The sequence below is a fragment of the Moschus berezovskii genome, chromosome 22 (genome assembly GCF_049115385.1).
Source record: "Moschus berezovskii isolate FMDL1 chromosome 22, NW_MosBer_1.0, whole genome shotgun sequence".
NCBI lineage: Eukaryota > Metazoa > Chordata > Mammalia > Artiodactyla > Moschidae > Moschus > Moschus berezovskii.
Genome location: NC_142481.1, coordinates 12101264 through 12129052, shown reverse-complemented (window position 1 = coordinate 12129052; position 27789 = coordinate 12101264). Strand labels below are relative to the sequence as shown.

Here is a 27789-nt window from a genome sequence, read left to right as displayed (position 1 = left end):
CTGTAACTCAGATGCCTTGCCTAGGGGTCGAGGGGTCCCGTACGTCTGTGCTGGGAACCTCAGCAAACTGTTTTCTTTCATGTTTAATTAGGTATCACAGGAGCAACAATAAATAGTTCCTTCCCGCCCCTGCAATCTTCCTCCAGCCCCGGGCAGAGCCCGAGGGGCTGGCTTCCCATCCGGAGAAGGCACCTGCAGACCGGAAAAGTCGCGGCTCAGACCAGCCGAGCCATCAAACCCACAAAACTCCCCGGAGAGTTACAAACAGGCGGGCTCAGGTTTCCCGGCAGTGGGCGTGGCTTCGAGGCAGTGTGCGGGGGCGGAGCTTTCACTGAGACCTCCCCCAGAGGGTGTGGTCAATCAGGGGGCGTGGTTCTCATCAGCCGCTGTAACGATGACGTCCATCCAAATACGCACGGCCTCTGGGCTGGGAGCCACCATGTAGAAAAGGCGTTCGTAGGTTTTGACACAGAACGTTAGGCGAGGGTTTGGGCTCTGGAATAAGTTGCGGAGTGAAGGTGGTTAAGAGAACAGATATGACTCCACCCTAGTTCAAATTCCAACCTTGCTATTTACAGGCTGTGTAGGGTTGGAGAAGGAAATGGCAACCCACTCCAGTATTCTTGCCTGGAGAATCCCAGGGACGGCGGAGCCTGGTGGGCTGCCGTCTATGGGGTCGCACAGAGTCGGACACGACTGAAGCGACTTAGCAGCAGCAGCAGCAGGGTTGGACAAGTAATTTAAACTCCCTGAATGTATGCGGACCTGTCCTCCTAAATGATGCTACCTACTTCCATGGGTTATGAGGGTTAAATGAATTGACACAGGAAGGCGCTGAGAATTATGGGAGCAAGAGGAATTTAAAGGAAGGACCCATGTCCCGATCCCCCGGCTCTACCTTCTCCTATATTAGAAATTGTTGCTGTTGTTCAGTTGCTAAGTTGTGTCCGACTCTTTTGTGATCCCAAGGACTGTAGCCTGCCAGGCTTGGCTCCTCTGTCCAGGGATTTCCCAGGCAAGAATATTGGAGTGGGTTGCCATTTCCTCCTCCAGGGGGTCTTCCCGACCCAGGAATCTGAACTTGTGTCTCCTGTGTCTCCTGCACCGCAGGCGGATCCTTTACCACTGAGCCCCCTGTGCTGTGCTTAGTCGCTAAGTCATGTCCAACTGTTTGTGAGCCATTGACTGTAGCCTGCCAGGCTCCCTGTCCATGGGGATTCTCCAGGCAAGAATACTGAAGTGGGTGGCCATGCCCTCCTCCAGGGGATATCCCCAACCCAGGGATCAAACCCAGGTCTCCTGCATTGCAGGTGGATTCTTTACCATGTGAGCCACCAGGGGAGCCCTACTAAGTCCCCTAGGAAGTCCAAATATTAGGAATACAAGCGTTCAAATTTCCCTTCTTCCAAATCTAGGTCTCCCTGGTTTGTAACTGGGAAAAATTTAGTCTACAAGCTATTTATCGAGTACCTACTTGCCAACCCCAAATTAAGTAAACCCTTTATGTCCATTATCTGTCTTTAACCTCAACTCTGGAGACATGGGTTTAAGAGTGCCCATTCTGCAGGTGAAAACACTGAGGCTGGAGAATGAAAGTCACTTTTCTGATGTCCCACAGCTGGGATTCCAACCCAAGCTCTAAAGAAACAGTTACTCTCCAGAGCTTTCTAAACATTGTATCAGTTTCTGGCACTGCACTTTTATAAACGTTCCAATTCTAGAATTCTCTGGGGAAAAATAAATCTGATATGACACCACGGGGACCCATTCCCATTTGGCAATTGTGAGAAGATGCTAAGAAATGATCCTCTCATTCCCCACCTCACCCAATTCAATCATTTATTCTTGACTTGGCATCTGAGTTTCCCAAATTTCTGCTCTCAAACTTTTGTTCCAAGAAAAATAACTGCGGCTGAAAGCCGGAGACTGAGTTCTTAATTTTTGGTCCCTGCAGTGAAATGACCTGTTTGGGTTTCCTGTGCTGGATGGAGTACCCTGACAGTAGGGGTTGTGGGTAGCCTTTCCCCAGGGGATAAGCTAAGATTTGACTGGGGGGGCTCCAACCATGAGGGCAGGGCAGCACCAAACAGGAGTTTCACCTTGAAGGCACAGCGTAAGTGGTCGTAGTAGACTTCCTCGATGGCCTGGAAGTAGATGACACCTTTGAGCTTGGTCTCTTCCTTGTCTGATGGAGGGGGGTGAGTGAGAAACAGAGTCAGTGAGAGATGGGTTGGGGTTGTGGGGGAGGGTACCAAGGGAAAGACGAGTCTCTGAGCCCAAGTCCAGAGACTGGGGTTGGGGTGAGGAGCACGGTGATAGAATCTGAAGGTCCCTAAAGCGCTGTGGTTAGGAGGTGAGTGAATGTCGCTGGGAGACTGGTGTGGTGACTGGATAAGGCTGGGAGGTGGGGTCTGGGGAGCTGGAATCCTAGGTCCCCAAGTCCCTTGACCCCTGAGAAGGGCAGAGACTCAAGGAGAGGTTCAGAATCATCAATTACCCTAGAGAGGAAGGAGAAGAGGCTTGGAACCCTAGATCTGGGGGCTGGCCACTGATAATGCTCCTCCTGGGTATGGGGAAACTGGGGTCTGGAGAGCTAGAATGGTGCACAAGGGATACCCGATGAGGACTGGGTCACTAAAGGAGGAAGCAACAGGGGGTCCAGCCACATACCTGGACCTGAGAAGAGACCTAGGGGTGGGGCAGCCTCTGGGGTGCAGGTCTGGAGTGGTCTCTTTCACAGTCCTGGGGGCCCAGGCACCTAAGGCAGCGGGGCTAGGCTTACCCGCGTAGTAGGCCAGGCGGCGGGCCTGGCGGTCAAAGCAGAACCATCGCTTCCTCCAGGTCTTGATACGGCCACCCATCTTCACCAGGGGTCCGCGGCAGCAGCCCCCGGATACCCGTAAGTGCGGGCAGTTTTCCGGATTGTGGCCCCAGCGCTCCAGGTGCTGCCGGAGATCCAAGACCCGAGGGCCAGCAGGGCTGGATGGGGGTGCGGGCGGGGCCTGGGGAGGGAAGAGAAGGGGGCTGTGATGTCATAGGGTCAAGAGCTGGGAGGGAAGTCTATAGCCTGGACCTGCGAGGGGAGCCTGTCGGAGTAGCTCAAGTTTAAGGACCAGCACAGCCTTTAACTTTGGCAATGACGGTTAAGATGGTATTTCTGACAGCTACTCCAATTGGCTAACACACTGCCCAGGGCTTTACCAGCATCCATTCCTCAACTCCCCTCAGTGGCCACTCTTGGGTCAAGGCTACTGTCAGTCCCGTTTTTCAGATGAGCACACTGAGGTACAGAGAGAAATAATCCACCTGAGGTCACATAGAGCTTCTAAGTGACAGAGCAGGGGGGTGAACCCAGGTCTTCCTGACCTTAGCGCTCACCCTGAAATACCAGAGGTGTGTTAGAAAAGTGGTAAACCCCAGTAAGCCCTCATCTACTGTATCTGAAAAAGAGGAACCAGATAGTGAATGGTTATAATGAGAGCGCTGATTCCAGTATTATTATTGTTGTAGATAGCATTCTTGCTGTGATGAAACTGGTGATCATTACTTGTGCTAAAATACACACACACACACACTTTATAATCTCTTTGCCCTCCTTCTCCTCAGGAGGCAGGTACGTCATTCTCCCCATTTTACAGACATGGAAACCAAGATTCAGAGAGGTTAAGTCACAGGCCCAAGTCACACAGCCAGAGCTGATGAGCCAGGACTCCCCAGGCAGAGTGGTCATCTCAGGTGGCCATAAAGTGGAGCAGAATGAAGGCAATCAAAGTGTCTACTGTTACAAGGTCTAGCCTGATCAAACCTATTCTTCCTGAATGCTTCCCGCAAAGAATGGTATATGCTCCCCAAGGTCACACTGAGACCTCAGACTCCAGCATGCAAGCAGACCCCTAAGGGATTTTGTTAAAATACAGTCTGGGATTCAGTTCAGGGATGCTGATGCTGCTGGTCCATGGACCAGTACTCAATACTGAGTACTGGTCTATGAGTATTGAGGGTTGAAAACACTGAAGTAGGGCTAGAGCAAGAAAGGATGAGAAATAGAGATGAGACGAATTGCATGGAGACAGGGAGAGTGAGGAGAAGGGGGTAGGCGGGAGCTGGGGAACGCACAGGAGGGGAAATTTTTAAGTGTTAGTCGCTCAGTCGTGCCCGACTCTTTGCGACCCCATGGGCTGCAGCCCACCAGGCTCCTCTGTCCATGAGATTTTCCAGGCAAGGATACTGGAGGGGGTTGCCATTTCCTTCTCCAGGGGATCTTCCCAACCCAGGGATCGAACCCGGGTTTCCTGCACTGCAGGCAGATTCTTTACCAACTGAGCTACAAGGGAAGCCTTGTACAGGAGGGGAAGGGGTGGTTAAAAGGGCACCCACTGGGTCATCCTGCCAACTCCACACAGTAACGCTAAGTGATCACCATGTATTGAAGGTCTGCTCTGTGGCCAGCACTGTGCCAAGTGATCATGATCACCTTACTGCCTCTCCAAAACAACCCATTATTGTCCCCATTTCACAGAGGAGGAAACTGAGGCTCTTCAAGAGGAAGTGACTCACCAAGGTCACCCAGGTAGGATATGGGTGGAGCCAGGCCCCAGTCAAGGAGAGGAGGGATGGGCTTGGGACTGGCAGCTCCCCCACTGCCCACCTGTGTCACCCCCAGGGAACACCTGCCCCTCTCCAAGTCTTGCTTTGCCTCATCCCAGCACCCTCCTCATAGGGCTGTTTCATGGATGAGCACGCTGTTGTCACCTGGTGATTCCACTCCCAGGCGCAAACCCCAGGGACATGCTTGCTCACAGACACGAGAAGGCAGCCTGAGGTGTGAGGGGGTGGGGATGGGGATGGGGACAATGCAGTAAGCAGGGGACAGGTTAATAAATGATGGTGCTACACAGCAGGAGTGTTTCATTTTTAATGAGCCAGAGCTTACGCCTGACAACCCGGAAGGCTCCACCAGCCTTCCTGCTTTATTTTATTCCCGGCTCTTACCAGCACCTGACATGCTACTTGTTTTACTTAATTTTACTTAATTGATGCTGCTTTCTATCTCCCTCCCCTGATAAATGCCAGCTTCCAAAAGGCAGGGATTGTCACTCTGCTGTCACCCAGGGTCTACCACACAGTGCGTGCTCAGGCACTCAGTCACGTCCGACTCTTTGCGACCCTATGGACTGTGGCCCACCAGGCTCCTCCGTCTGTGGGATTCTCCAGGCAAGAATGCTGTGGTGGGTTGCCATGCCCTCCTCCAGGGGATCTTCCCCACCCAGTGATGGAACCGGAAACTCCTGCATCTTCTGCACTGACAAGTGGATTTGTTATCCCTGAGCCACTTGGGAAGGCCACCATAAACAGGCACTCCATAAATACTACGTTGAAATGAATAAGGAAAGGCCTAATGTTGGAGAGAACCAGAAACGGGTTGGGAACCATGTACTTGTTTGTGAGGAACATCAATTCACCAAATGCAGTTTGATCAGTGTATGTGGAAAAGTATAAACACAGATTTGTTTTATCCTCCATGACAGAAAACACTTGTGCCTCCAGGTTGGGAGAACTTCACTTTCCCAAATTCTAAAGTGTTTGCTGTAGGGGCTTCCCTGGTGGTCCAGTGGCTGGCACTCTGCAAGGGGCATGGGTTCAATACCTGGTTGGGGAACTAAAATCCCACATGCCACACGGGGAGGCCACAAAAATAAACAAAGTGTATGTTGTAACAAAAAATAGTATTCATATTCTTAGTAGAAATAAAAGCTTAATGAGGAGCTGTCAGCTAAATTCAGAGTGTGAGAATCCACAAGATAAATGACTTTTCCACCCAATAAATGGCATTTTTTTTAAAAGCAGGGAAGGAAGACTCAATCTCAGAGATTTAAGACATTTTTACTAAAGGCACTATGTGTGCTTTGTTTGGGTCCAGATTTGAATAACCAACTATCACAATATATTTTGGAGACAATTTGGAGACAATTAGGGATTTTGTTAAAATGCAGACTGGGATTCAGTCATTCCAGGGTGGGGGTCTGGAGGGGAATGAAGTTCAGGGATGCTGAAGCTGCTGGTCCATGGACCACACTATGAGTACTGAGGGCTGAAAACATTGAAGTAAGGCCAAAGCAAGAAAGGATGAGAAATAGAGGTGAGACGAATTGCATGGAGACAAGGGAGAGTGAGGAGGGGGTGGGGGGAGGAGCTGGGGAACGCACAGGAGGGGAAGGGGCAGTTAAAAGGGCTCCCACTGGGCCATCCTGCCAACTCCACACAGTAATGCTAAGTGATCACTGTGTATTGAAGGTCTGCTCTGTGGCCAGCACTGTGCCAAGTGATCATGATCACTTTACTGCCTCTCCAAAACAACCCATTATTGTCCCCATTTCACAGAGGAGGAAACTGAGGCTTCCAGAGAGGAAGTGCTCACCAAATGTTAATATGGACCATGTATTAAAATGTTACAGAATTAGTAATAATTTCATAAGCTGTGACAGTAGAACTTACGTTAAATATATATATATAGTAGGTACGTAGTGATGTATGGAGGGAATGATAAAATATCTGGAATTGGCTTTAAAATATTCTTCTGCAGAATGGGAAGTAAGTGCGGGTCCAGGACAACAAAGTCAGTAAGTAAAATAAGATTCAATATTGATAATCACTGGAACAACATGGAGGGCTTCCCTGGTGGCTCAGAGGTAAAGAAGCTGCCTGCCAATGCAAGAGTCGCAGGTTCAATCCCTGGGTCAGGAAGATCCCTTGGAGATGGAAATGGCAACCCACTCCAGTATTCTTGCCTGGAGAATCCCATGGACAGAGGAGCCCGGCAGGCTACAGTCCACGGGGTCACAGAGTCAGACACGACTGAGCGACCGAACAATGGTCGTGAACTGCATGGTGGGCACATGGGCGGCTACTAATCTAGTCAACCTTTGAACAACATGCTTGAATACTTCTTAAGCAAAAAGGGTTTTTTTTGTTGTTGTTTTCTAAGAATCAAACAAATAAAATTTTAAATACTATTTAAAAGCCTCAGCTTGTGGTTACCCTCATACTGCAGTAACTGCTGACACCGGCACCCACTTACGGAAGAGGAAACCGAGGCACAGAGAATTGAGCATGTTACATACCATGGATTCAGATGACCCTGATGGGAACAGAAACTAGGTCTTTAGAGTTCCCCTTCCCTTGCCAAGCCCAGGACACTTTTTGGAGGACAGGGGAGGGTGAAATGTCAAAGGGCAGAGGCCAGGGGAAGTGGGGACAGGGGCGAGACTCACCATGATGGCAGGTACAGGGGGGCCTGAGGAACCTTCCTTGCTTCTTCTTGTCCCTTCCTGTGGGTGCAGAAAGAAAGTGTCAACGAGACTGCAAACCAACAAGAAGTGGGGGAAATGTACTGCATTCCTGGGTCCGAGGAAGGAGGGGCTGGGTCTCACCCTGGCCTGGAGCAGCCGCTCCCTCTCCGCCACAGCCTGCTGCAGGAGCTGCTCCATTCGGGCAATGTCTGGGTAGAAGGCCCCGCAGCTGGAAGCAGGGAACGGAGACGGGGCGGTGAGAGGAGCCCAGTCTCTTCCCCCATCTCCCCACCTTCTCCCTGACGTCTCACCTATTCCTGGGGCCGCAGTTCAGCAGCTGATAGAGAGGGTGTCTCCCGGAGTCTCCAGCTTCAGGCGGGAGGGCCGAGGCCTCCAGGGATCCTGCGGGGAGAAGGGCCGGGGCAAGGAGCTGGGATGCTTCCTAGTTTAAGCCTCTCTTTCTCTCCCCCAATGGGGGCATCCAGGTTTCTCCATCCTGTGCGCAGGGAGGGTGGTGATGGGAGAAGAGGGTGCGTGGGGTGAAGTTGGTACTCACCAGTACAATGGAGTGACAGAGGCCGGGGGCATCCTCTCTGACTGGCTCTCTCTCCCCTCTTCCGGGACAGGCTTCCAGTCCTCTGGAGGCCAATGGAGCCCTGAAAACACACACAGCCCAGGCACACAGGAAAAGATGCTCAGTCTCCACCATTAGATCGGAGAACCGCCAAGGAAAACCACCATCTTGAGACTTCCCGGGTGGTCCAAGGGTGAAGACTTCGAGCTCCCCACGCAAGGGGCCTGGGTTCAATCCCTGGTCAGGGAACTAGGTCCCACATGCTGCAACTAAGAGTTTTCAGGTGGCAACTAAAGATCCTGCATGCCCCAGCGAAGATCGAAGATCCTTGAGCGACCCGGAGCAGCCAAAAAAATAAATATTTTTTTAAAAAAAGAAACCACCATCTCATTGGCATGGATCAGAAAGCCACTGTAAACACAATGCTGAGTGAATGTAGTAGGTCACAAAGGACCACACAGTGTACTGATCAGAACGGGCAAATCCAGAGAGACAGTGGTTGCCAGGGGCTGGGAGGAGAGGGGAATTGAGGGGTGATGGCTCAAGGGTACAGGGTTTCTTTGTGCATGCGTGCTCAGTCACTTCAGTCCTGTCCAACTCTTTGCAAGCTCATAGACTGTTGCCCGCCAGGCTCCTCTGTCCATGGGGATTCTCCAGACGAGAACACTGGAGTGGGTGGTCATTCCCTCCTGAATATTCTCTAAAATTGCTGATAGTAATGTTTGCACAACTCTAACACTGCACTGAAAACCACTGAAAAACTTTTCATGGGTGAATTGTAGGGTAGGTGAATTATAGATCTACATAAAACTGTTTTGTTTTTTTTTTAAGCCCACTGTATTGGTGGAGATGTGGGAAACCCAGACATTCTCCCACAAGGCTGCTGCTGCTGCTGCTACTGCTAAGTCACTTCAGTTGTGTCTGACTCTGTGTGACCCCACGGACTACAGCCCACCAGGCTCATCCGTCCGTGGGATTTTCCAGGAAAGAGTACTGGAGTTGGGTGCCATTGCCTTCTCCACCCACAAGGCTGAGGGCTGTTTTATTGGAAAAAAAAACTTTATGGAGGTCCGTTTGGCTCTTTTTTAAAAATGGGAAAAAAGAAAAATAAAATGAATTTTAAAAAAGAAAGGAAATAAAATCAAAATGACAAACGTATAAAACTTTTGAGCCCCAACTCCACCTCTAGGACTGTATCTTGCAGGTACACTCAGACATGTGCAAAATGACCTGATTTCAAGGTTAATTCCCGCAGATGTTAGTCGCTCAGTCGTGTCCAACTCTTTGCAACCCCATGGACTGGAGCCCACCAGGGGGTTGCACTTGGGGGGAAGGGGGGGTAGTGGGTAGCCATTCCCTTCTCCGGGGGATCTTCCCAACCCAGAGGTCAAACCTGAGCCTCTTGCATCTCCTGAATTGCAGGCAGACTCCTTACCTAAGTAAGAAAGAGACCACCTAGGAGACCACCTAAGTGCCCATCAAAAGGAGACAGGCTTGATAAACCTGAGATCATCCACGTGGAGGAAAATCCCAAAGCAGATAAAAGGCAAAGGATGCTGTTTACATCAGCTAGAAAATAATGTTTAAGGTATAAGCAAGTACAGAGAATGCAAAGAGGATAACGCCTACCCATAAAAAGAGGGGGAGAGTGTATATGTGCCTGACTGTTTCAGTAGAGTATGGGGACTTCCCTGGTAAAGACTCTGACCTCCCAATGGAGGGGGCCTGGGTTCCATCCCTGGTCAGGGAAACTGATCCCGAATGTGGCAACTAAGACCAGCACAGCCAAATAAGTAAATATCCAATGTACAATGAAAGTCGTTCAGTTGTGTCCGACTCTTTTCAACCCCATTAACTATACAGTCCATGGAATTCTCCAGGCCAGAATACCGGAGTGGGTAGCCTTTCCCTTCTCCAGGGGATCTTCCCAACCCAGGGATTGAACCCAGGTCTCCCACATTGCAGGCAGATTCTTTACCAGCTGAGCTATCGGGGAAGCCCAAATAAGTAAATAAGTAAAAATAAATACTTTTTAAAAAAAAATACAGTGCATCTCTGGGAAGACAGGAGACACTGTCTTCCCAGGCTACCCCTGGGAGGTGAATTGCGTGGATGGAAACAGCGGCAAGAAAGATCTTTTCTCTGAATGTCCTCCCTTTGAACTCAGAACAAGAGGAATATTCTTTTTTAAAATAATAAAATAAACATGACAACCAAGTGCAACCTGTGTTTCTGGGCCAGAAAAAAAAATTTTTTGTTGTTGTTTTTTGCTAACAAAAAATATTTGTGGGACAATTGACAAAAATATGAATAACAAGGGCTTCCCTGGTGGCTCAGTGGTAAAGAATCCGCCTGCTAATAATGCAGGAGACATGGGTTCCATCCCGGGTCCAGGAAGACCCCACATGCCAGGGAGCAACTAAGCCTGTGTGCCACAGTCATTGAGATCTAGAGCCCGGGAGCTACAACTACCGAGCCCTCCTGCCACAACTACTGAAGCCCATGCGCCTGAGAGCCCATGCTCTGCCACAAGAGAAGCCACTGCAATAAGAAGACCTCAACTCCAGAGCAACCCCCTCACCACAACTAGAGAAAACCAAGAGCAGCAATGAAAACCCAGCACAGCCAAAATCAGATAATTAAAGAAAAAAAAGAATAACATTTGTGGACTTAAATAGTATTGTCTCAATGCTAGCTTCCTGAATGTGATTGGTGGGCTGTGGTTGCGTCTTGGAATGGCCTTGACCTCAGATGATAAAAAGTAGAAGCATTTAGGGGTAAAGGGGAATCATGCTTCAGCAAAGAATGAACTGTGTGTGTGCATGTGGGTGTGTGTGTACAGACAGAATGATAAAGCAAATGCCAAATGTGGTAAAATGTTAGTCATACAATCTGGGTGACAGGTATACAGGAATTCTTTCTACTCCTCCTGCAATTTTCCGGTAAGTCTTAAATCATTTCAAAATAAAATAATAAAATAACTACCTCCTAAATGAAAATAAACTTATTTGAGAGTAACAAAGAAAGCAAACGGAAATCATTTCTTAAAAAAAAAAAAAAAACAGCAAAAATTCTGCTTGGATAACAAAAAATAATAAGAATAAATAAGTTGTGTAATTTGAGAACCAACACATATCGTGCGTGCCAAGTTGCTTCAGTCGAATAAGACTCTTTTGCAACTTCATGGTCTGTGGCCGCCAGCTCCTCTGCCCATGGGATTCTCCAGGCAAGAATACTAAAGTGAGTTGCCAGGCCCTCCTCCTGGCCCAGGAATCAAACCCAAGTCTCCTGCATCTCCAGCATTTCCAGCAGATTCTTTACCAAGGAGCAACCAGGGAAGCCCACCAATATGTATGCTCACTGCTAAAGATCTTAACTCATCAAATATATGTAATTCACGTGTTAATACTAAAAGAAAAATTGAATTGGAACCTACTCTTTATTTTGAAGGTAGGTGAATGAAGTTCAATCGTCAAGCACTTTCTTTTCCTACAAAAACCATATCCCTGGGTAACCAAATAATCAATAAAGGCAAGTCCCTCTTTAGAAAACACTGTCAATCAATAAACGAAAAAAGAGGGTGTCCCTGGCAATCCAGTGGTTAAGACTCTGCACTTCCAATGCAGGGGTGCAGGTTCCATTTCTGGTCAGGGAACTAAGATCCCACATGCTGAGCGGGCAGCCAAAATATAATAACTTTTTTTTTTAAGATTTCTTTAACTAAATTAAAAAAAAAAAAAAACAATAAATGAAGTAATGACAGATGGGATTTTCCCACTCATGACCTCCAGGAAATCAATCAATGGATGCCACAAGAAAAGAGACACACGCTCCCAGGATGACTTGCCAAAATGCCAGTCATGCAACTACTCAGCCCCCCACGTTCAACTTTACAGGAAATAAAGAGGCAGAGCAAGGTGGTGTTGACCCCCACAGATGCAATCAGCAAACCCTGCCTGCGAAACTACAGAGCAACTGCCTGGTTTCTTCACCAAACAAAAGAAATGGGAGTCTGTTTTCTAGGATATTTAAAAAAGATGCGCTGCACTTAGTCGCTCAGTCTTATTCGACTCTTTGAGACCCCCATGGACTGTAGCCCGCCAGGCTCCTCTGTCCATGGGGATTCTCCAGGCAAGAATACCAGAGTGGGTTGCCATACCCTCCTCCAGTGGATTTTCCCAACCCAGGGATCGGACCCAGGTCTCCCGCATTGCCGGCGGATTCTTTATCGTCTGAGCCACCAGGGAAGCCCATAGCCACACACACACAAAGTTAAACTAAACTATAGCGTTTAGCGATAAACACTGAACATCATTATGGAACTTTCAATGTAAGAAGACTAAGATAAACGTCAGGCTAGTGGTTATTCTCCGGGAGACCGATAGGGGTCACCACTGAGCGGGGGTATGTCGTGACCTGACACCTGGGGCCGTCACCCGAGTGTTCCCATTAATAATCATGAATCTGTGCGTGTGCTCGATGTGATTCTCTATGTCTGTATTATTTTAAAACGTTTTTTAAAATAGCAACCATGGGACTACTGGGCTTTCCAGGTGGCTCAGTGGTTAAGAATCTGCCTGTCAATGCAGGAGACCAGGGTTTGATCCCTGAGTCCGGAAGACCGCCTGGAGTAGGAATGGCAACTCACTCCAGTATTCTTACCTGGAAAATTCTATAGACAGAGGAGAGTGGCGGGCTACAGTCCATGGGGTCACAAAGAGTCGGGCACAGCTGAGCACACAGACACACACACACACAGATACACAAACACAAAACCATGGGACTCCCCTGGCGGTCTAGTGGTTAAGACTCGGCACTTCCACTACAGCGGGTGCAGGTTTAATCCCTGGTTTGAGAATAAGATTCTACATGCCACGCAGCTTTGTTCAAAAGATAAATAATAAAAATAATAACCAGTATTTATCAAGTGCTTAGTCTTTGCCTAAGTGTCTGTGGCATGCCACAGACCCATTTAAGCTTCTAGAAGCCCTGGGAGTCAGGAAAGGGTCAAACCACTTCAAAAAGATGAAAATGAGCCCCAACTTACTGTGACTCTTCACTCTTCCCTTCCCTCAACTGATATTCCCAGCACTTCCCAGCTGAGAGAACTTGGCACTGAGGAAGCACATAGGTAAGAGAGGCTCGGTTTTCCCTGGTGGCTCAGACTGTAAAGAATCTGCCGGCCAGTGCAGGAGACCAGAGTTCCGTCCCTGGGTTAGGAAGGTTCCCTGGAGAAGGGAATGGCAACCCACTCCAATATTCTTGCCTGGGAGAACTCCATGGACAGAGGAGCCTGGCGGGCTACTAACACACCCTGGCAAGAGAGATCCAAGTCCTGTCTGCATGGGGCCGACACTGCAGGGCCTGAGTGAGGTGTGTGTGTGTGTACCTGAGTGACGTGTGTGTGCGCGCGCGCGTGTGTGTGTGTGTTCAGTCGCGTCAAACTCTCTGCAACTCCACGGACTGTAGCCCGCCAGGCTCCTCTGTCTGTGGAATTTTCCAGGCAAGAGAACTGGAGTGGGTTGCCATTTCCTGCTCCAGGGGCTCTTCCCAACCCAGGGGTTGAACCCGGGTCTCTTGCATCTCCCGCACTGGCAGGCAGATTCTTTACCACTGCACCACCTGGGAATCCTCAAGGGGCCAAATGAGTCATCACACACGATGCACATCATCTGACATTGCTGTGAGTGAAGAGTGTTACAAAAGACTGTTATAAAAGGGCAATATAAGAAAGGATCACCTGCCACTGGAAGACCAGGAACAGCCTTCTGGACGCTGACCCTGAGGCCCAAAGGATAAGAGTTGGCCAGGGTTGACTGAGGTGAAGGGTGTTCCAGGAGGCAGGATCAGCAAGTGCAAAGGCCCTGAGGCAGGAACAAGTATGGCGTGCTGGGGGGGTCAGTGCCCCTGCAGCTGAACAGAGTCAGTACAAGGAGGGGGATGGTGAGAGGTGGGCAGGGTTCAGACCACACAAGGACTTGTGGGCCACGCCAAGGAGCCTGGGGGAACCATGGAAGGCTTTTGGGGGGAAGGGCTGAAGTAGGAGGGATGAAGATCACTCTGGCTGTTGTTTGGGAGCCAAAAAGTAAGGTGGAGAAAATCAGTGAGGAGGCTGGTAGAAGGTCATGAAAACCAGAAATGAGGGTGGCAGTGGGTGGAATAAGAATTATAATAATTATAATAGTATCAATCAAGGACCGCCCTGGTGGTCCAATGGTTAAGAATCTACCTTCAAATACGGGGGACATGGATTCAATCCCTGGTCAGAGAGCTAAGATCCCACATGCTGCGGGGCAACTAAGCCCTTAAGCCACAACTAGAGACAAGTCCGAGTACTGCAACTAACTAGCCCAATGCAGCCAAAAATGAATTTTGTTTAAAAAAGCTGCTCTTCCCTCATTAAAAAATATAATAATATCAATCATTATATAACCAGAGTAACAGGCGCCCACATTTACTAAGCACCTGCTATGTGCCAGGCATCACACCAAGTACTTTAATGCATTAGCCAATGAATGCTGTTATTATTCCCATTTTGCAGCTAAGTAAACTGAGGCACAGAGCCGTATCTCAGGTCAACCAGATAGGAAGTGGCGTAACAGGTACTAGAATCTCAGCATAGTCAGTACTCTTAGGCATCACATGATCCTGAAAAGAAGGGGTGGAATTTGAGAAGGATTTAATAGGACTTGGAGGGACAGAGGGACAGGGGCAAGGAGGAGTGATTTGTTAATCCCTACATTTATCTGCTTGTCTACTGTTTCTCTGGCTGAGTAAACAAACACTCCCTGTGTTCTTTGTGGGGCTTCCCCCTGTGGCTCAGGGGTTAAAGAATCTGCCTGCAATACAGGAGACTCAGGAGATGCAGGTTCGATCCCCTGGAGGAGGCCATAGCAACCCACTCCAGTATTTCTGCCTGGAGAATCCCATGGACTGAGGAGCCTGGCAGGCTACAGTCCATAGGGTTGAACAAAGTCAGACAACTTTAGCAAGTACTCACATACAAGCTCTTCATCATCCTTCGTCACTGCCTATGTGCTCGTGTTAACCAGGTGCCCACTTGGGTTCTGAAGTTTCCTTGAGAAACCCTCGTCTCTGAAAGGCACAGGCTGAGGAATCAGGCAGCTTTGGTTCACACCGAGCTCTGCCGCTCCGTTGGGTGTGTGACTTTAGCAAGTCACGTCTCTTCTCAGGGCAACTCCCCCTCTGTAAAGTGAGCAAGGTCCTGCCGCCCTGCCATAGCTAATGCAAAGATTCATGCACTGACCTCATGCAAAATACACAGAAGAGTGCCTGGCACGGCCACCAGTGTCCAAGCGCCAGACACTTGGTGACACCCACATGCAAGGTGGGTGTGGGATCCATGTCAGTGGACACAGGGCCCACCTGGCCTTAGAGCCTCTGTGTCCACAGATGCCACTAACTCAGGTAAGGACTCCACAGGACTGGGCCGGGCTTCCCACAAAGTCTTTATAGATATGCAATTTAATTAGAAGGGTCATATTTACCCTAAGGCACGTTGCCTGGCAACAGAGCTGACAATCCACCTTTCTCAGGCTTCCAGCTAGAAAGTTACAAAAGCTCTGCTAACCCTTTACCTGGACAATAATAGGACCCACTACTACAGTTCCTTCTGACCAAAAGAAACAGTTTTATATTAGGTGCATATGCAATTTCATACATATATAACATATATTATTGAATTATATAGTCAAGAAACATATAATTTTAATATAAAATATATTAAGTTGAAGCATGTCAAACTGTCAGTATTTGACTGTTTCTCACCTTCAAATGGGCTTCCCTGGTGACACAGACGGTAAAGAAGCCTGAAGTGTGGGAGACTGGGGTTTGATCCCTGGATCAGGAAGATCCCCTGGAGAGGGGAATGGTAACCCACCCCAGTATTCTTGCCTGGAGAATTCCATGGACAGAGGAGCCAGAAATTATATGTTTCATGAATATATAATTCAATAATATATATGTATGAAATTGTATCAGTTCAGTTCAGTTCAGTCACTCAGTCATGACCGACTCTTTGCGACCCCATGAATCACAGTACGCCAGGCCTCCCTGTCCATCACCAACTCCCGGAGTTCACTCAAACTCATGTCCACAGAGTTGGTGATGCCATCCAGCCATCTCATTCTCTGCCATCCCCTTCTCCTCCCGCCCCCAGTCCTTCCCAGCATCAGAGTCTTTTCCAGTGAGTTAACTCTTCGTATGAGGTGGCCAAAGTATTGGAGTTTCAGCTTTAGCATCAGTCCTTCCAATGAACACCCAGGATTGACCTCCTTTAGAATGGACTGGTTATACGCACCTAATATAAAATTTTATTTTTTGGTCAGAAGGAACTGGCTTTGCATCCATGGGGTTGCAAAGAGTCAGACATAACTGAGCGACTTTCACCCTCAAATAACAGTTCCGTGTGGTTCAAAGTGATAAGATGGCTTTGAGCAGACCCTGGCCTACATTAAGCTCTTAAATATTAATATCACTTACTATTTTAGCAATAGTTAATAATATATTAATATTATATTGTTACTATTAAGATATGTTGCATATAAGATAATATAATCAACAGGTAAATATTATACAATGTAGTTAATTTATTAATATTAACTTTTGAGCTTCCCTGGTGGCTCAGACAGTGAAGAATCTGCCTGCACTGCAGGAGGCCCAAGTTTGTTCAATCCTTGGGTTGGGAAGATCCCCTGGAGAAGGAAATGGCAACCCACTCTGGTATTCTTGCCTGGGAAATCCCATGGACAGAGGAACCTGGCGGGCTACAGTCCATGGGTCACAACGAGTTGGATACGACTGAGCAACTAACAACAGCAACAACAATATTCTGTCATTACTGTGGGTACAAAGATAGTCAGACATGGATCTTCATAACATCATTGCTTAAACTGCGAAAACTCCATCTGCCATCCTCAGAGAGAGGAGCTCCAGGCGCCCACACAGAATTGTGTGTGCACAGAAGCTCAGAGTGGTTCAGAGCATGGGCTCTGAACGCAGATTGCTGAGTTCAAATCCCAGCCTTGCTGTACACTAGCTGGCTAAGAAACCTCAGCTGTCTCAGTTTCTTCCCTATAAAATGATAAGAAGAACCCAGCTTGTAGAGTTGTTGCAATGGCTCGATGAGTGAATCCACATAAACATTTAAAACAGTGCCTGGGGTCTTCCCAGGTGGTCCAGTGGTTAAGAATCCACCTTCCAATGCAGGGGACAGGGGGAACTAAGATCCCACAGCCTTGGGGCAACTAAGCCCACACTCAGCAACTTCTGAGCCTGTGGGCCACAGGGAAGATCCAGCACAGCCAAAAGAAAAAAAAATATTTTTTTAATTCATAAAATAAAACAGTGCCTGGCACACGACAGACTCCACCAAAAAAAAAAAAAGGCTTCACAAATGTTAGCAGTCTTTATGATTGTTACTGTTTATATCATTATTACAGAGCCACTGAAAAGGAAGGGCACCTCTAAATGTCTCAAAAGAAAAAATCTCCACCGCAGTCTTGAGCTGGAAAGAAAAAAGCCAACTAGTAGCTAATACACGTGTTTTTGAAAAAACATTTACATGATAGAACAAGCGCTCACCCTTTCTCAGCGCTGACCCCACATCCATCCAATAGCCCTACCTCCAGGCACAGCATTCTGCCACTGTCTACTCTATTTCATTTAAAGTTGGTAGCAACATATCCAATAAATGTTTTAACCCATTCATAAGTTGGAACCCCGTTTTTCAGAAAATCTGGAAGAAAGAAACAAATAGCTACCAGGACCTCTCTGGTGGCCCACTGGCTAAGACTCCCTGCTCCCAATGCAGGGGGGCCCGGGTTTGGTCCCTGGTCAGGGAACTAGATCCCACATGCTGCAACTAAGACCAGGAATAGCCAAATAAATACAAATACTGAAAAAGAAAAAGAAACAAATAGCTGCCCGGTTCTGAGGAGGAGGGCCAGGGCTCATTGGGCTGGGGAGAGGAGGACTGATTATCAATATGCTCTGTTGGGTGGCTTTTAAAATTTACATCTGGGGGCCTCCCTGGTGATTTAGTGGTTAAGAACCTACCTGCCAATGCAGCAGACACAGGTTCGTTCCCTGCTCCGGGAAGATTCCACATGGCAAGGAGCAGCTAAGCCCATGTGCCACAACTACCAAAGCCCATGCACCTAGAGACCTTGGTCTGCAGCAAGAGAAGCCACCACAATGAGAAGCCCAGGCACTACAATGAAAGGTAGCCTCCACTCGCTGCAACTAGAGAAAAGCCCGAGCGACTCCACGAAGGCTCAGCACAGACAAAAATTAATAAACAAATAAATCTTTTTAAAACTAAATAAATAAAATTAACACCTGGGTGGGCCTGGTTCCATTTCTCCAGGGGAGGAGAGGTAGGATGTCAGGCAGAAGAAAGAAAAAGAATAATAAAGCTGGAGCTTGGTCAAAGTTAAAAAATATGACTTGATCAGCCTCCCCTCTCCCTCCCTGTCTCCCCCATGCCCACAGCAGAGAAAGCCACAGTGACCAGCAAGACCCCCCGGGTGATGAGGTATTTGGGGGGAGGGGGTGGGCACCTGGAGGGAGCTGTGAACAGAGAAGAGGCAGGAGGAGGTGGCGGCCGTGTGGGCAGTGGGATCCTGCAGAACCAGCAACTGGCGGTCTGTCTTCTGGGTGAAGAGGAGCTGCAGGAGAAGGAGTGGGGTGGAGGGCCGCTGCAAGGATGCTCTGGCCTCCAGAGCATGGATGCCTGCTGCGAGGATGCTGTGGCCCAGGCCTCCAGAGCCAGCCCATTTCTTGGATGGAAAAGGAAAGGCTCAAGGTGCCAAGAGAGCAGGAATGTGGTCGCAGGGAGGGAGGACTTGTGGGCAGAGACTGCTGGTTCTCTGAAGAGGAGGCTCTGGAGGTCTGCACTCCTGAGGCCCAGGGGTAAAAGGGATTAGGGGTTGAGAATGGTGGGATCCCAAGGGAGAATGGAGGTGGGGGGCCTAGATTCCTGGGTCTGAGGGAGGAGGGGGCTGAAAGGCACATGAAATCTCCATACCTTGGTGAGAGCCTGGCTGGGCTCAGAGAAGTCCCCGCCAGGGGTTCCCTGAAGGCAGTTAAGCTCGAGCAGTCGGCTCCGTTCCTGGGGAGGGTAAGACATGAGCAACTCCTACACCTCAGGGGACATATGGGGTGCAGGCGAGGCAACGGTATGCCCCAGCAGGAAGTGGGGATGTAAGACAGGTGTCTGTGGTGAACTGACCTGCGTCAGGGCCTGAAGGGCCTCCTCCTTCTTCCGGCTCAGCCCCCGGCTCTCAGCGGCCATCTGCTCCCCCAGTGACTTGAGCTGCTCCTCCAAGACCTGGATTCGGCGCTGTGGGGCACCCGCCAGGGCCCGGGTTACTCAGCTGCCCCCGGGTCCCCGGCTGGTACCCACAGAACCAGGCCCTCCTTGACAGCCTAGGGTTTGCTCCACCCCATGACAGAGACCCTGGCATCTGGGTGCCTGGGAGGGCATGGGGGACTCAGCGTTAACCGTTGCTAGTGCCCTTCTCCCCTTTGAGGGCCTAGAAGAGATCTGGGGTGAGCTGGAGGGATGGAGGTTCCCATATCTAGAGGCTGAGGAAGACAGAAACCCAGAGAAAGTCGACATTGCCAAGAACAGAGAGAGAGAGGGACTTTCCTGGAGGTAGAATGGCTAAGACGCTGGGTTCGCAATGCAGGGGGCCTGGGTTTGATCCCTGGTCAGGGAACTAGATCCCACACGCCTGAGCTATAAAGCTCTTACATGCTGCAACGAAGATCGAAGATCATGCACAGCCCTGCTAAGACCCGGCACAGCCAAATAAATAATAAATATTAAAAAAAAAAACAGAGAGAAAGGGAAAGACAAAGGCAAACCGGAAAAGATACAGAATAGAAGAGCCAAGACAGACAGAGAACAGAAACAGACAGAGCCCGTGACACAGGAACAGGAAAAGAGTGACAGGGAAACGTCCAGAAACAGAGGTGGGGAAAGGAGACCCATATCAGAACTTTCTAATCCGAAACTCTGGGAACCTTCGTATTAAATACAGTCAAAAGTTGAAAGTTAGTCGCACAGTCGTGTCTAACTCTTTGCGATCCCATGGACTGTAGCCCACCATATCCTCTGTCCATGGAATTCTACAGGCAAGAGTACTGGAGTGGGTTGCCGTTTCCTTCTCCAAAATACAGTCAAACCTGTGGCTTTTACCAGCAGGACTTTTCAGACCCTTGAAAGTGAAGGTCCCAGAAAGGACTGGTGGGAGCATCATCTGAGATGAGGGCTGAGACGTGGGGAGTGCGGTGGCGAAGAGCTAGCAGGTTCAGATCCCAGTTCGATCCTTTGGGAACTAAGTGACCCTGGAAAAGATAACTTGAGCACCTTGACCTTGAGTTTCTTCATTTAGAAAATGGGGGAAAAGATATGAAGACCTGTCTCCCAGGACGGTTGTAAGGATTCAGTGACTTAATATTCATGAAGTGTTTAGGATTGTGCCCGGCCCATGGTCAATGCTCAGTAAACATCAGCGACCATCATGACTGTTTTGAAGAACGTGACACAGGGAAGACAGCAGGACAGAGAAGGAACGAGATACGCGAGTGGAGGAGCCAGAGGGCAATGGCGAGGGAGCAGGGCCAGCCTGGACCGACTCACCCTGTGCTGAGCCACACTGGCCTGGAGCTCCTGGACCTTGGGGTCTGGCGCCCCGGCCCCAGCACTATCCCGATCTTCTTCCTCCTGCCGGCTCTCGCGCTCCAGCTGCTGGAACTCCAGGTCCTCGTAGGCACGCTGGGCCACGTCCAGCTGTTCCCTCATCTGTGGAGGGAACACAAAAGGACTGGAGGCCTGGACCTCTAACAACAAGGAGGGTGGAGGGCTGGAACCACGACTCCTGGACAAGGAGGGAGGAGGGACTGAGGATCTAGACTCTGGAGTCCTGCGGGTTAGGGGGTTGGGGCCTGAGCTCCTAGGTGGGTGGGGGAGGAGGGGACTGAGGGCCCAGATGGCTGGGTCCTGAGTGGCCTGGATACCGGGTCCCCTTACCTCCTGCATTCCCTGCAGAAGCCGCTCATGCTGGTCTTCGGGCTGCGAGTGGAGCTGCTCCTGGGCCTCCTGGAGTCTTTGGCGAAGACCCTCCACTCGATCCCGCTCCTGGCTCAGCTGCCTCTGTTCCTGCATCAACAGCAACCAGGCTCTTAGCCTCGGCCTGAGCACAGGGAGGGAAACAGAGGCCAGCCAGATCTCAAGCTCCTCCTCGGCTGGGGAGTCCCCCGCCCCTGCTCCAAGTCTGGGGTGTTGGCTCTGTGAGGGCAGGGACCCTGTCTTTCTGGTTCATGCTGTACAAGCCCACCCAGAGCAGACCAAATAAACAGCTTTTTAAGAAATGAAGAAGGGGACAGATGAATGGATAAAGATGTGGTACACGTATATAATGGAATATTGCTGCTGCTGCTGCTGCTGCTGCTAGGACACTTCAGTCATGTCCGACTCTGTGCGACCCCATAGACGGCAGCCCACCAGGCTCCGCCATCCCTGGGATTCTCCAGGCAAGAACACTGGAGTGGGTTGCCATTTCCTTCTCCAATGCGTGAAAGTGAAAAGTTACTTGGCCATGAAAAAGAACAAAATAATGCCATTTGCAGCAACATGGATGGAATTAGAGATTAGCATACCAAGTGAAGTAAGTCAGGAGAAAGATAAATACCATAGAATAATAATCATATGTGGCATCTAAAATTTGACACAAATTAACTAATCTATGTAACAAACAAACTCACAGTCCTGGAGAACAGACTTGTGGTTGCCTGGGGTAGGGTGGGGGAGGGATAGATTGGGAGCTTGAGATTAGCAGATGCAAACTATTATACAAAGAATAAATAAACAACAAGGTCCTACTGTATAGCACAGGGAACTGTATTCAATATCCTGTGATAAATTGTAATGGAAAAGAATATGAGGGGTCTTTCCCTCCGTCCAGTGTACTTCCACTGCAGGGGGCATGGGTTAGATCCCTGATCAGGGAACTAAGATCCCACATGCTGAGCTACATGGCAAAAAAAAAAGAATATATATATATATATATATATATAACTGCATCACTTGGCTGTACAGCAGAAGTTAACACAACATTCTAAATCAACTATTCTTCCATAAATTTTTTAAAAAGAAATGAATAAGAGAATGAATGCTAAACATATCAAGACTTGGTGATTGATAATGGGGACCCAGAAGGGGGTCAGACCTGGGCCCTGTACTCCAGCAGGGGACACAGCCAGTTATAGCCTGGGAAAATCAGGGCAGTAAAACACAGATTCTATGGGAACCCAGAATGGGGGGAACAATTTCTACCAGGGTAAGCCTAGGCTTCCTGGATGTGAAGATTTTAAGATGAGCCACAAAAACCAGGAAGCATTGAGACCTGGGGAGCTGGAGAGGGCTGGAAGGGCTTTCTGGACTGAGGGAACAGCATGGTACAAATGAATGGAAGTTGAACCGTACAAGAGGGACTTTCCTGGTGGTCCACTGGCTAAGGCTCTGAGCTCCCAATGTAGGGGACCTGGGTTCGATCCCTGCTCAGGACACTGGATCCCACATGCCACAAGGAAGAGTTTGCAGGCATCCTGCATGCTAAACTGCTTCAGTTGTGTCCGACTCTTTGCACCCCATGGACTGTAGCCCACCAGGCTCCTCTGTCCATGGGATTTCCCAGGCACCAATACTGGAGTAGGTTGCCATTTCCTCCTCCAGGAGATCTTCCCGACCCAGGGATCAAACCAGTGTCTCCTGGGGCTCCTGCATTGCAGGCAGATTCTTTACCACCTGAGCCACCAGGGAAGCCCACGAGTTTGCATATCACAACTAAAAAATTCTGCCACAGTGAAGACTGAAAATCCCACGCCCCAACTAAGACTCAGCAGAGCCAAATAAATAAATAAAAATAAATACTTAATAAAAGAGAAAAGGAAAGGAAGTGTGGGGGCAGACTGTGGTCAAGAAGAAAGAAGGTGGGTGGAGGGAAGAGATGGGGAGTACACGTGAGAGATGACAGTGGAAAGGCAGACAAGATGGAGCTCAGGTGCGGTTTGGACCTCCAGGCTGAGGAACACTTATCTGGGGCCCGTGGGGAGTCATGGAAAGATTGAAAGGCTGGAGTAGGATCAGAGTGTGGGATCATCTTTCTGGGAGATAGGTTCGAGGGGTTAAGACCAGCTCCTTCCTGAGTCCTCCGGGCAATAAGAATGAAACCTTAGACTTCCCTGGTGGTCCAGTGGTTCAGAATCCGCCTGCCAACACAGGGGACATGGGTTCAATCCCTGGTCTGGGAAGATCCCACATGCCGCAGGTCAACAACTGAAGCCTGAACTCTAGAGCCCAAGTGCCGCAACAAGAGAAACCACAGCAACAAGAAGGCCCAGAACTACAACCAGAGAGGAGACCCCGCTCACTGCAATTAAAGAAAGCCTGCACGCAGCAACGAAGACCGAGTCCAGTCAAAAATTAATAAATAATAACAATTAAAAAAAAAAGAATGTGACCTCACCCGAGGTCTAGGCAGGGCAGATATAAACAAGACAGAATAGCAAGACAGAGTCGGGGAGCACAAGGAACAGGGCATGGTGACTGACGGGCTTGGGGCGGGAGATAAGGAGGACTCTGGCCTGGTGACCAAAGGGACAGTGAGATGGGGACGGTGTGGAAAAGGGAGTTGCTGAGGTCGTCACTGGATATGGTGAATGAGAAGCGGCCAGACTCCTGGATCTAAGGCAGGAGGGGTTGGGGACCTGGACCCCTGGGTCTGAGGGAGGAGGGACTGGGGATCTGGACTCATGGGTCTGAGGGAGGAGGGGCTGGGGTCTGGAAACCCAGGTCCTAGGGGAAGAAGGAGCATCTAGGAACCAATATCCTAGAAATCAGGACACACAGGTCGAGATTTTGAAAGAGAAATCAGGGCTGGGAGAAATATGGGCTCTTTGGGGTAACTGAAGACTCAGGATCCAACCCCAGGAAATTCCAATATGTAAGATAAGGGCAAAGAGAGAGACTGATAGAATTACAAAGCTACCATTTTCCAACCTGCAGCACTCTCTGGTCAAGCAAAGACCACCAATGGATGTTAAAGCATTTAGGTAAATAACTATTCCGAAGGGATCAGAGTGACCTCACTGAGGTCTGGAGAATCAGAGACAACGTCCCTCTGGCCCAGTGCCCAAAAAGCACCACAGCACATCTGAATCTGATCCGTCTTATACATTTAATCAGTCTGGGAGCCATGGAAACTGACTGGAGATGAGATAGTAACTCTTCAGATGTAATAATGACATAGGGGTGATGTTCTCTTAAAAGAGTTCTTAAAGAACTAAAGCATTTACTGTCAACATGATGTTTGGTACTGGATCTCAAATCTAGGGACCGGGAAGCCAACTGGAGGACACGAAACAGGAATGGAGGATTCATCGCAGCTGAACTGGGGAGTACACCACATGGCAACCGTCTATTTTCTGTTGGTTTGACATTTTTCACAAAATGACATTCAAAGAGCAAAGAGAGATGGGGCAAAGGAACACGCCCCAGTGAGTCAGGCCCCAAAGTCATGGAGGAGGGAGGGAGGAGGGAAACAGAGAGAAGCATAGGTCCCCACCACTGCCCACCCCCAGCCCCGGTATCATGGCTTGGGGAACGGGGGTGTAACCCTGGCCCCAGGTCCCAGGAGCACCACAGGAATGTCTGTCCAACAAGGAAGAGAACCGCCGATGAAGATCCAGCCGGGCAAACACACCTGTTCCCGCTGCTCCTGGCCGCCCTTCTCTGAGTCCACCTGCTGCCCTAGCAGCTCGCGAAGCTGCTCCTCCTCCCGCCGAGCGGCCACTCGCTCTCCAGCCAGCTCACCCCGCAGCAGGGCCACCTCCACTTCCATCTGCAGAGAGAAGGCAAGAGCTGGGACCCAGAGGCCTGTGTCTGAGAGTAAGGAAGGGGCGGTGGCGCGCGGACACCTGGGTCTGAGCAAAGGACCTGGGAATCCGAACTCCTGGATTCGGAGAGGGTATGGAGCAGGAGGCCTGAGACTCGGCTCCCATGGTTGTAAAGGACTGGGAGCCTGGCCTGACGGGGTTCCCCACGAGTTGGGGCCAGACTTCCCAAGGGGTCTGCAGCCTCACCTCGATCCTCAGTTCCTTCCTCTGACGCTGTAGCTCCTTCACTCGCTGCTCCATCAAAGCCACGCGAGTCAGTGCCTCCAGTTGCTGCGCGCGAAGCCGCCGCGCCGCCCCTCGCACCCCTTCTCCACACAGAGCGGGTGCGGGGGGCGTGGCCGGGGTCTGAACTGTAGACTGAGCCTCCGCCTGAGGTTGGAGAGGGCTAGTCAGTTGGGGAGGACTCGCCCCCTGCAGTCACTAAATAGGTCCCTGGGGCGGGGGGTGGGGGTGGTAGTCTGAGTTAGCGACCCTCAGCCACCAAGCTCTTTTATCCGAGGCGGGGAGGGTGCAGGTCCGATGACCGCTCGCCTCCAGGAGGTGGCTCAGGGCCTCGCAGTCCGGGGAGGGGGCACAACGCCGACTCAAGGATGCCGTTTCCCATTGTCTTGGCCTCACGTCTTCGAAGGTTCTGCATCTCCTTCTCTCTCCCCGGGTCTCTGAGTCTTTCCCCCTTTTCTCTGGGCTTCATCTTCCTGATTCAGTCTGTCTTCTGTCTCTGAATCGCTATTTTTCTTTCTCCCTCGGGGTATCTCGCTGTCTCAAGGTTTCTCTGACTCTCTTTCTGTTTCTCTGAGCATCTTTGTTTCTGGGTTTCTGTCTGTGTCTATCCTCAACTCTCCGAGTCTCTTGTCTCCGGTCTCTCAGTGTCCCTTGACTCCTGTGGATCTTTGTCTCCCGGTTTCCCCGTCTCTCGGCCTCTATCTGGTTTCCCTGCACCTGGCTCTGTGTCTCTGTCACTCGCTCGGGTCTGCTCCTCTGGGTCCCCCCCACCCCGTGACTCTCGCCCCCCGGGTCCCTCACCGCATCGTGGCTGCTTTCGGTGCTGCTGCCTTCGCCCACTTCTTCCTCTTCCTTCGCCTGCTGCTCAGCTCCTTGGCCGCTCGGAGGCTCTGCCGGGGCTTCGGGCGCCTCCCGCTCGCGGGAGTCTTTGGGGTGCGCCCGGGGCTTGGCGGCCCCTTGAGATCGGACCTCTGTGCCGCACTCCGGGACCGCCGGCGGCGGGGCCCCCAGGTCCGGGCTGCTCCGCGTCCCCATGGCCGCTGAGAATTCCCGTCGGGTGGGCGGGGCCTGGGGTTCCGGAGGCGTTGGGGGCGTGGCCCAGGGGGCCGGCGCGTCCCGCCCGAAAGCTCCGGAGAGCGCTCCAGAGGCGGGGCCTGAGAGTTCAAAGGATGGGACTGAACGTTCCAGAGGCGGGGCCTGGAGCTTCTAGGGGCGGGGCTCGTGGCTCCTAGGGCGTCACGCCCCAAGAGGCGGGACCGGAATTTGAACCCGGGTCCTAGTACGCCCCCCACCGGCGTCTCCCTGCTATCCAGGTGTCGAGCCTTGTACTTTCCCACCCGCCCCCGACTATCCCCCTGGACCACTTTAGAGCGACCCCATCACCATCTGCTTCGCGGACTCAGGAATTGGGTTCCGCCCTGTCCTCTCTGGAGCCCCATAGTCTCAGTTCTGACCCTCCTGTGTAAGGGAGCCGTGCCCCGGCCGCCTCACCCAGAGATCCGAGAGTCCGGTCTCCTGGTCTCCCTCTCTGGACAAACCAGGAGCCTTGAGTCCTCGGCTCCTCGGGATCGAGATTCCAGAACTCCAGCCCCCGCGACCCTCACAGCCCCGGCCCCCTCACCGGCTCAGGCTTCGGCGCGCTCCGTTCTGCGCTCCGGCGCAGCAGTTTCTGCCCACTGGACAGGTGGCTGGGGAAGAGGGAGGAGAGGCAGGCTGCTCGGTCCCCCTCCCCAGCAGCCCGGAAGTGGAGGGGGGGACAACAGGTCCAACAGCTCTGGAGGGAGGAGGGAGCGACCAGCGTGCCCCGCCCGCAGCCCGCAGCCGCGGCATCAGGCCATCCCGGCCCCACCGGCCCCACCGGCCCCACCCTAGGAAAACCCAGCATGACGACCCCCCAGCTCTGCCTCCAGCGCCCCCAGTCCTGCCCCCGGGGGGCCAGGCACCTTGGTCACCTGTGTAAAAGCGCCTCCCTAATGCCCAGACCCTGAGACTCCTGAGAGGAGGAGGGGAATGGAGGTAGGGGACTCTCCCCTCTAATGAGCACTTTAGAAGGGCCCCAACCGGTTTGGGGAGCTGGACAAGAGGAGGGGGTGCCCTGAGCTGAGTCATAGGCCCGCCCAGAGACAGCGGGAAGTGTGGCCCCCCCACCTTGCTATGGGAGGAGGGCAGAGGTTAAAGGTCTCAGCCAGACCCTTTCCTCTCTGGGCAAAAACAGGAAAATAACTGCTATGTGAGAAAGGATTTTTGGATGTCAGGAGCTGCCTATATAAAGTATAAACATTTTATACACATTAATTTATTTCATCTTTACAGCAGCTTACAGAGAAATCACTATCTCCATTTTATAGTCAGGAAACAGGCTGAGGGGGGCAAGCGCACCCAGAGTCTACACATGTTGTTAATGTGAGTATCTGTTGTACCTGTTCTCTGGAAAATCCATCATCTTTACCATTAGGCTTACTGTCATTCAAGCCAGGAAGTCCCTGAGAGATCATTCCAAAAGATAGTAACAATAATAGTTAACACTGATAGGAAATCTGCTGTGTAGGCAGTGTGCCAAGCACTTCATGTATATGAACTCATTGGATCATCACAACACCCTATTATTATTTCTATTATTCCCATTTTACAGATGAGGAAACTGAGGCTGGGAGAATTGAAGTACTTTATTCTGGGTCTCATGGGGCAGGTGGTTTAAACTCAAGACTGTTCTAATCCAAG

At 50.6% G+C, this 27789-nt stretch overlaps 1 protein-coding gene across 3 annotated transcripts; it reads right to left on the bottom strand.

The window, feature by feature from the left end:
• Positions 1 to 68: 68 nt before the first annotated feature.
• Positions 69 to 26802, bottom strand: PHLDB3 (pleckstrin homology like domain family B member 3). Of its 3 annotated transcripts, none has more exons than XM_055412020.2 (16): positions 26690 to 26802; positions 25870 to 26222; positions 25033 to 25215; positions 24654 to 24791; positions 20921 to 21049; positions 20531 to 20692; positions 19115 to 19225; positions 18911 to 18994; positions 18444 to 18551; positions 7846 to 7945; positions 7601 to 7691; positions 7431 to 7518; positions 7272 to 7328; positions 2783 to 3002; positions 2100 to 2185; positions 69 to 495 (listed from the first exon to the last, which is right to left on the bottom strand). In XM_055412020.2, exons 2-16 carry the CDS (start codon positions 26101 to 26103, stop codon positions 361 to 363), a joined length of 1926 nt encoding a protein of 641 aa, XP_055267995.2. In that variant the 5' UTR covers positions 26104 to 26222; positions 26690 to 26802; the 3' UTR covers positions 69 to 360. The 3 variants fall into 3 exon arrangements, with proteins under 3 accessions (XP_055267995.2, XP_055267996.2, XP_055267997.2); XM_055412021.2 differs by lacking the exon at positions 26690 to 26802 and adding an exon at positions 26560 to 26679; XM_055412022.2 differs by lacking the exon at positions 18444 to 18551.
• Between the last annotated feature and the right edge of the window lie 987 nt (positions 26803 to 27789).

What these genes read in the sequence shown, in the direction of transcription:
- PHLDB3 (XM_055412020.2), bottom strand. Translation starts at nt 26,103, where the DNA reads ATGGGGACGCGGAGCAGCCCGGACCTGGGGGCCCCGCCGCCGGCGGTC. An exon ending in CTGTTCACAGCTCCCTCCAG is followed by an intron (nt 7,946 to 18,443) that starts GTGCCCACCCCC and finishes GTGTGTTTTCAG; the next exon opens with GGCTCCATTGGCCTCCAGAG. An exon ending in CCCCTGTACCTGCCATCATG is followed by an intron (nt 3,003 to 7,271) that starts GTGAGTCTCGCC and finishes TTCCCTCCCCAG; the next exon opens with GCCCCGCCCGCACCCCCATC.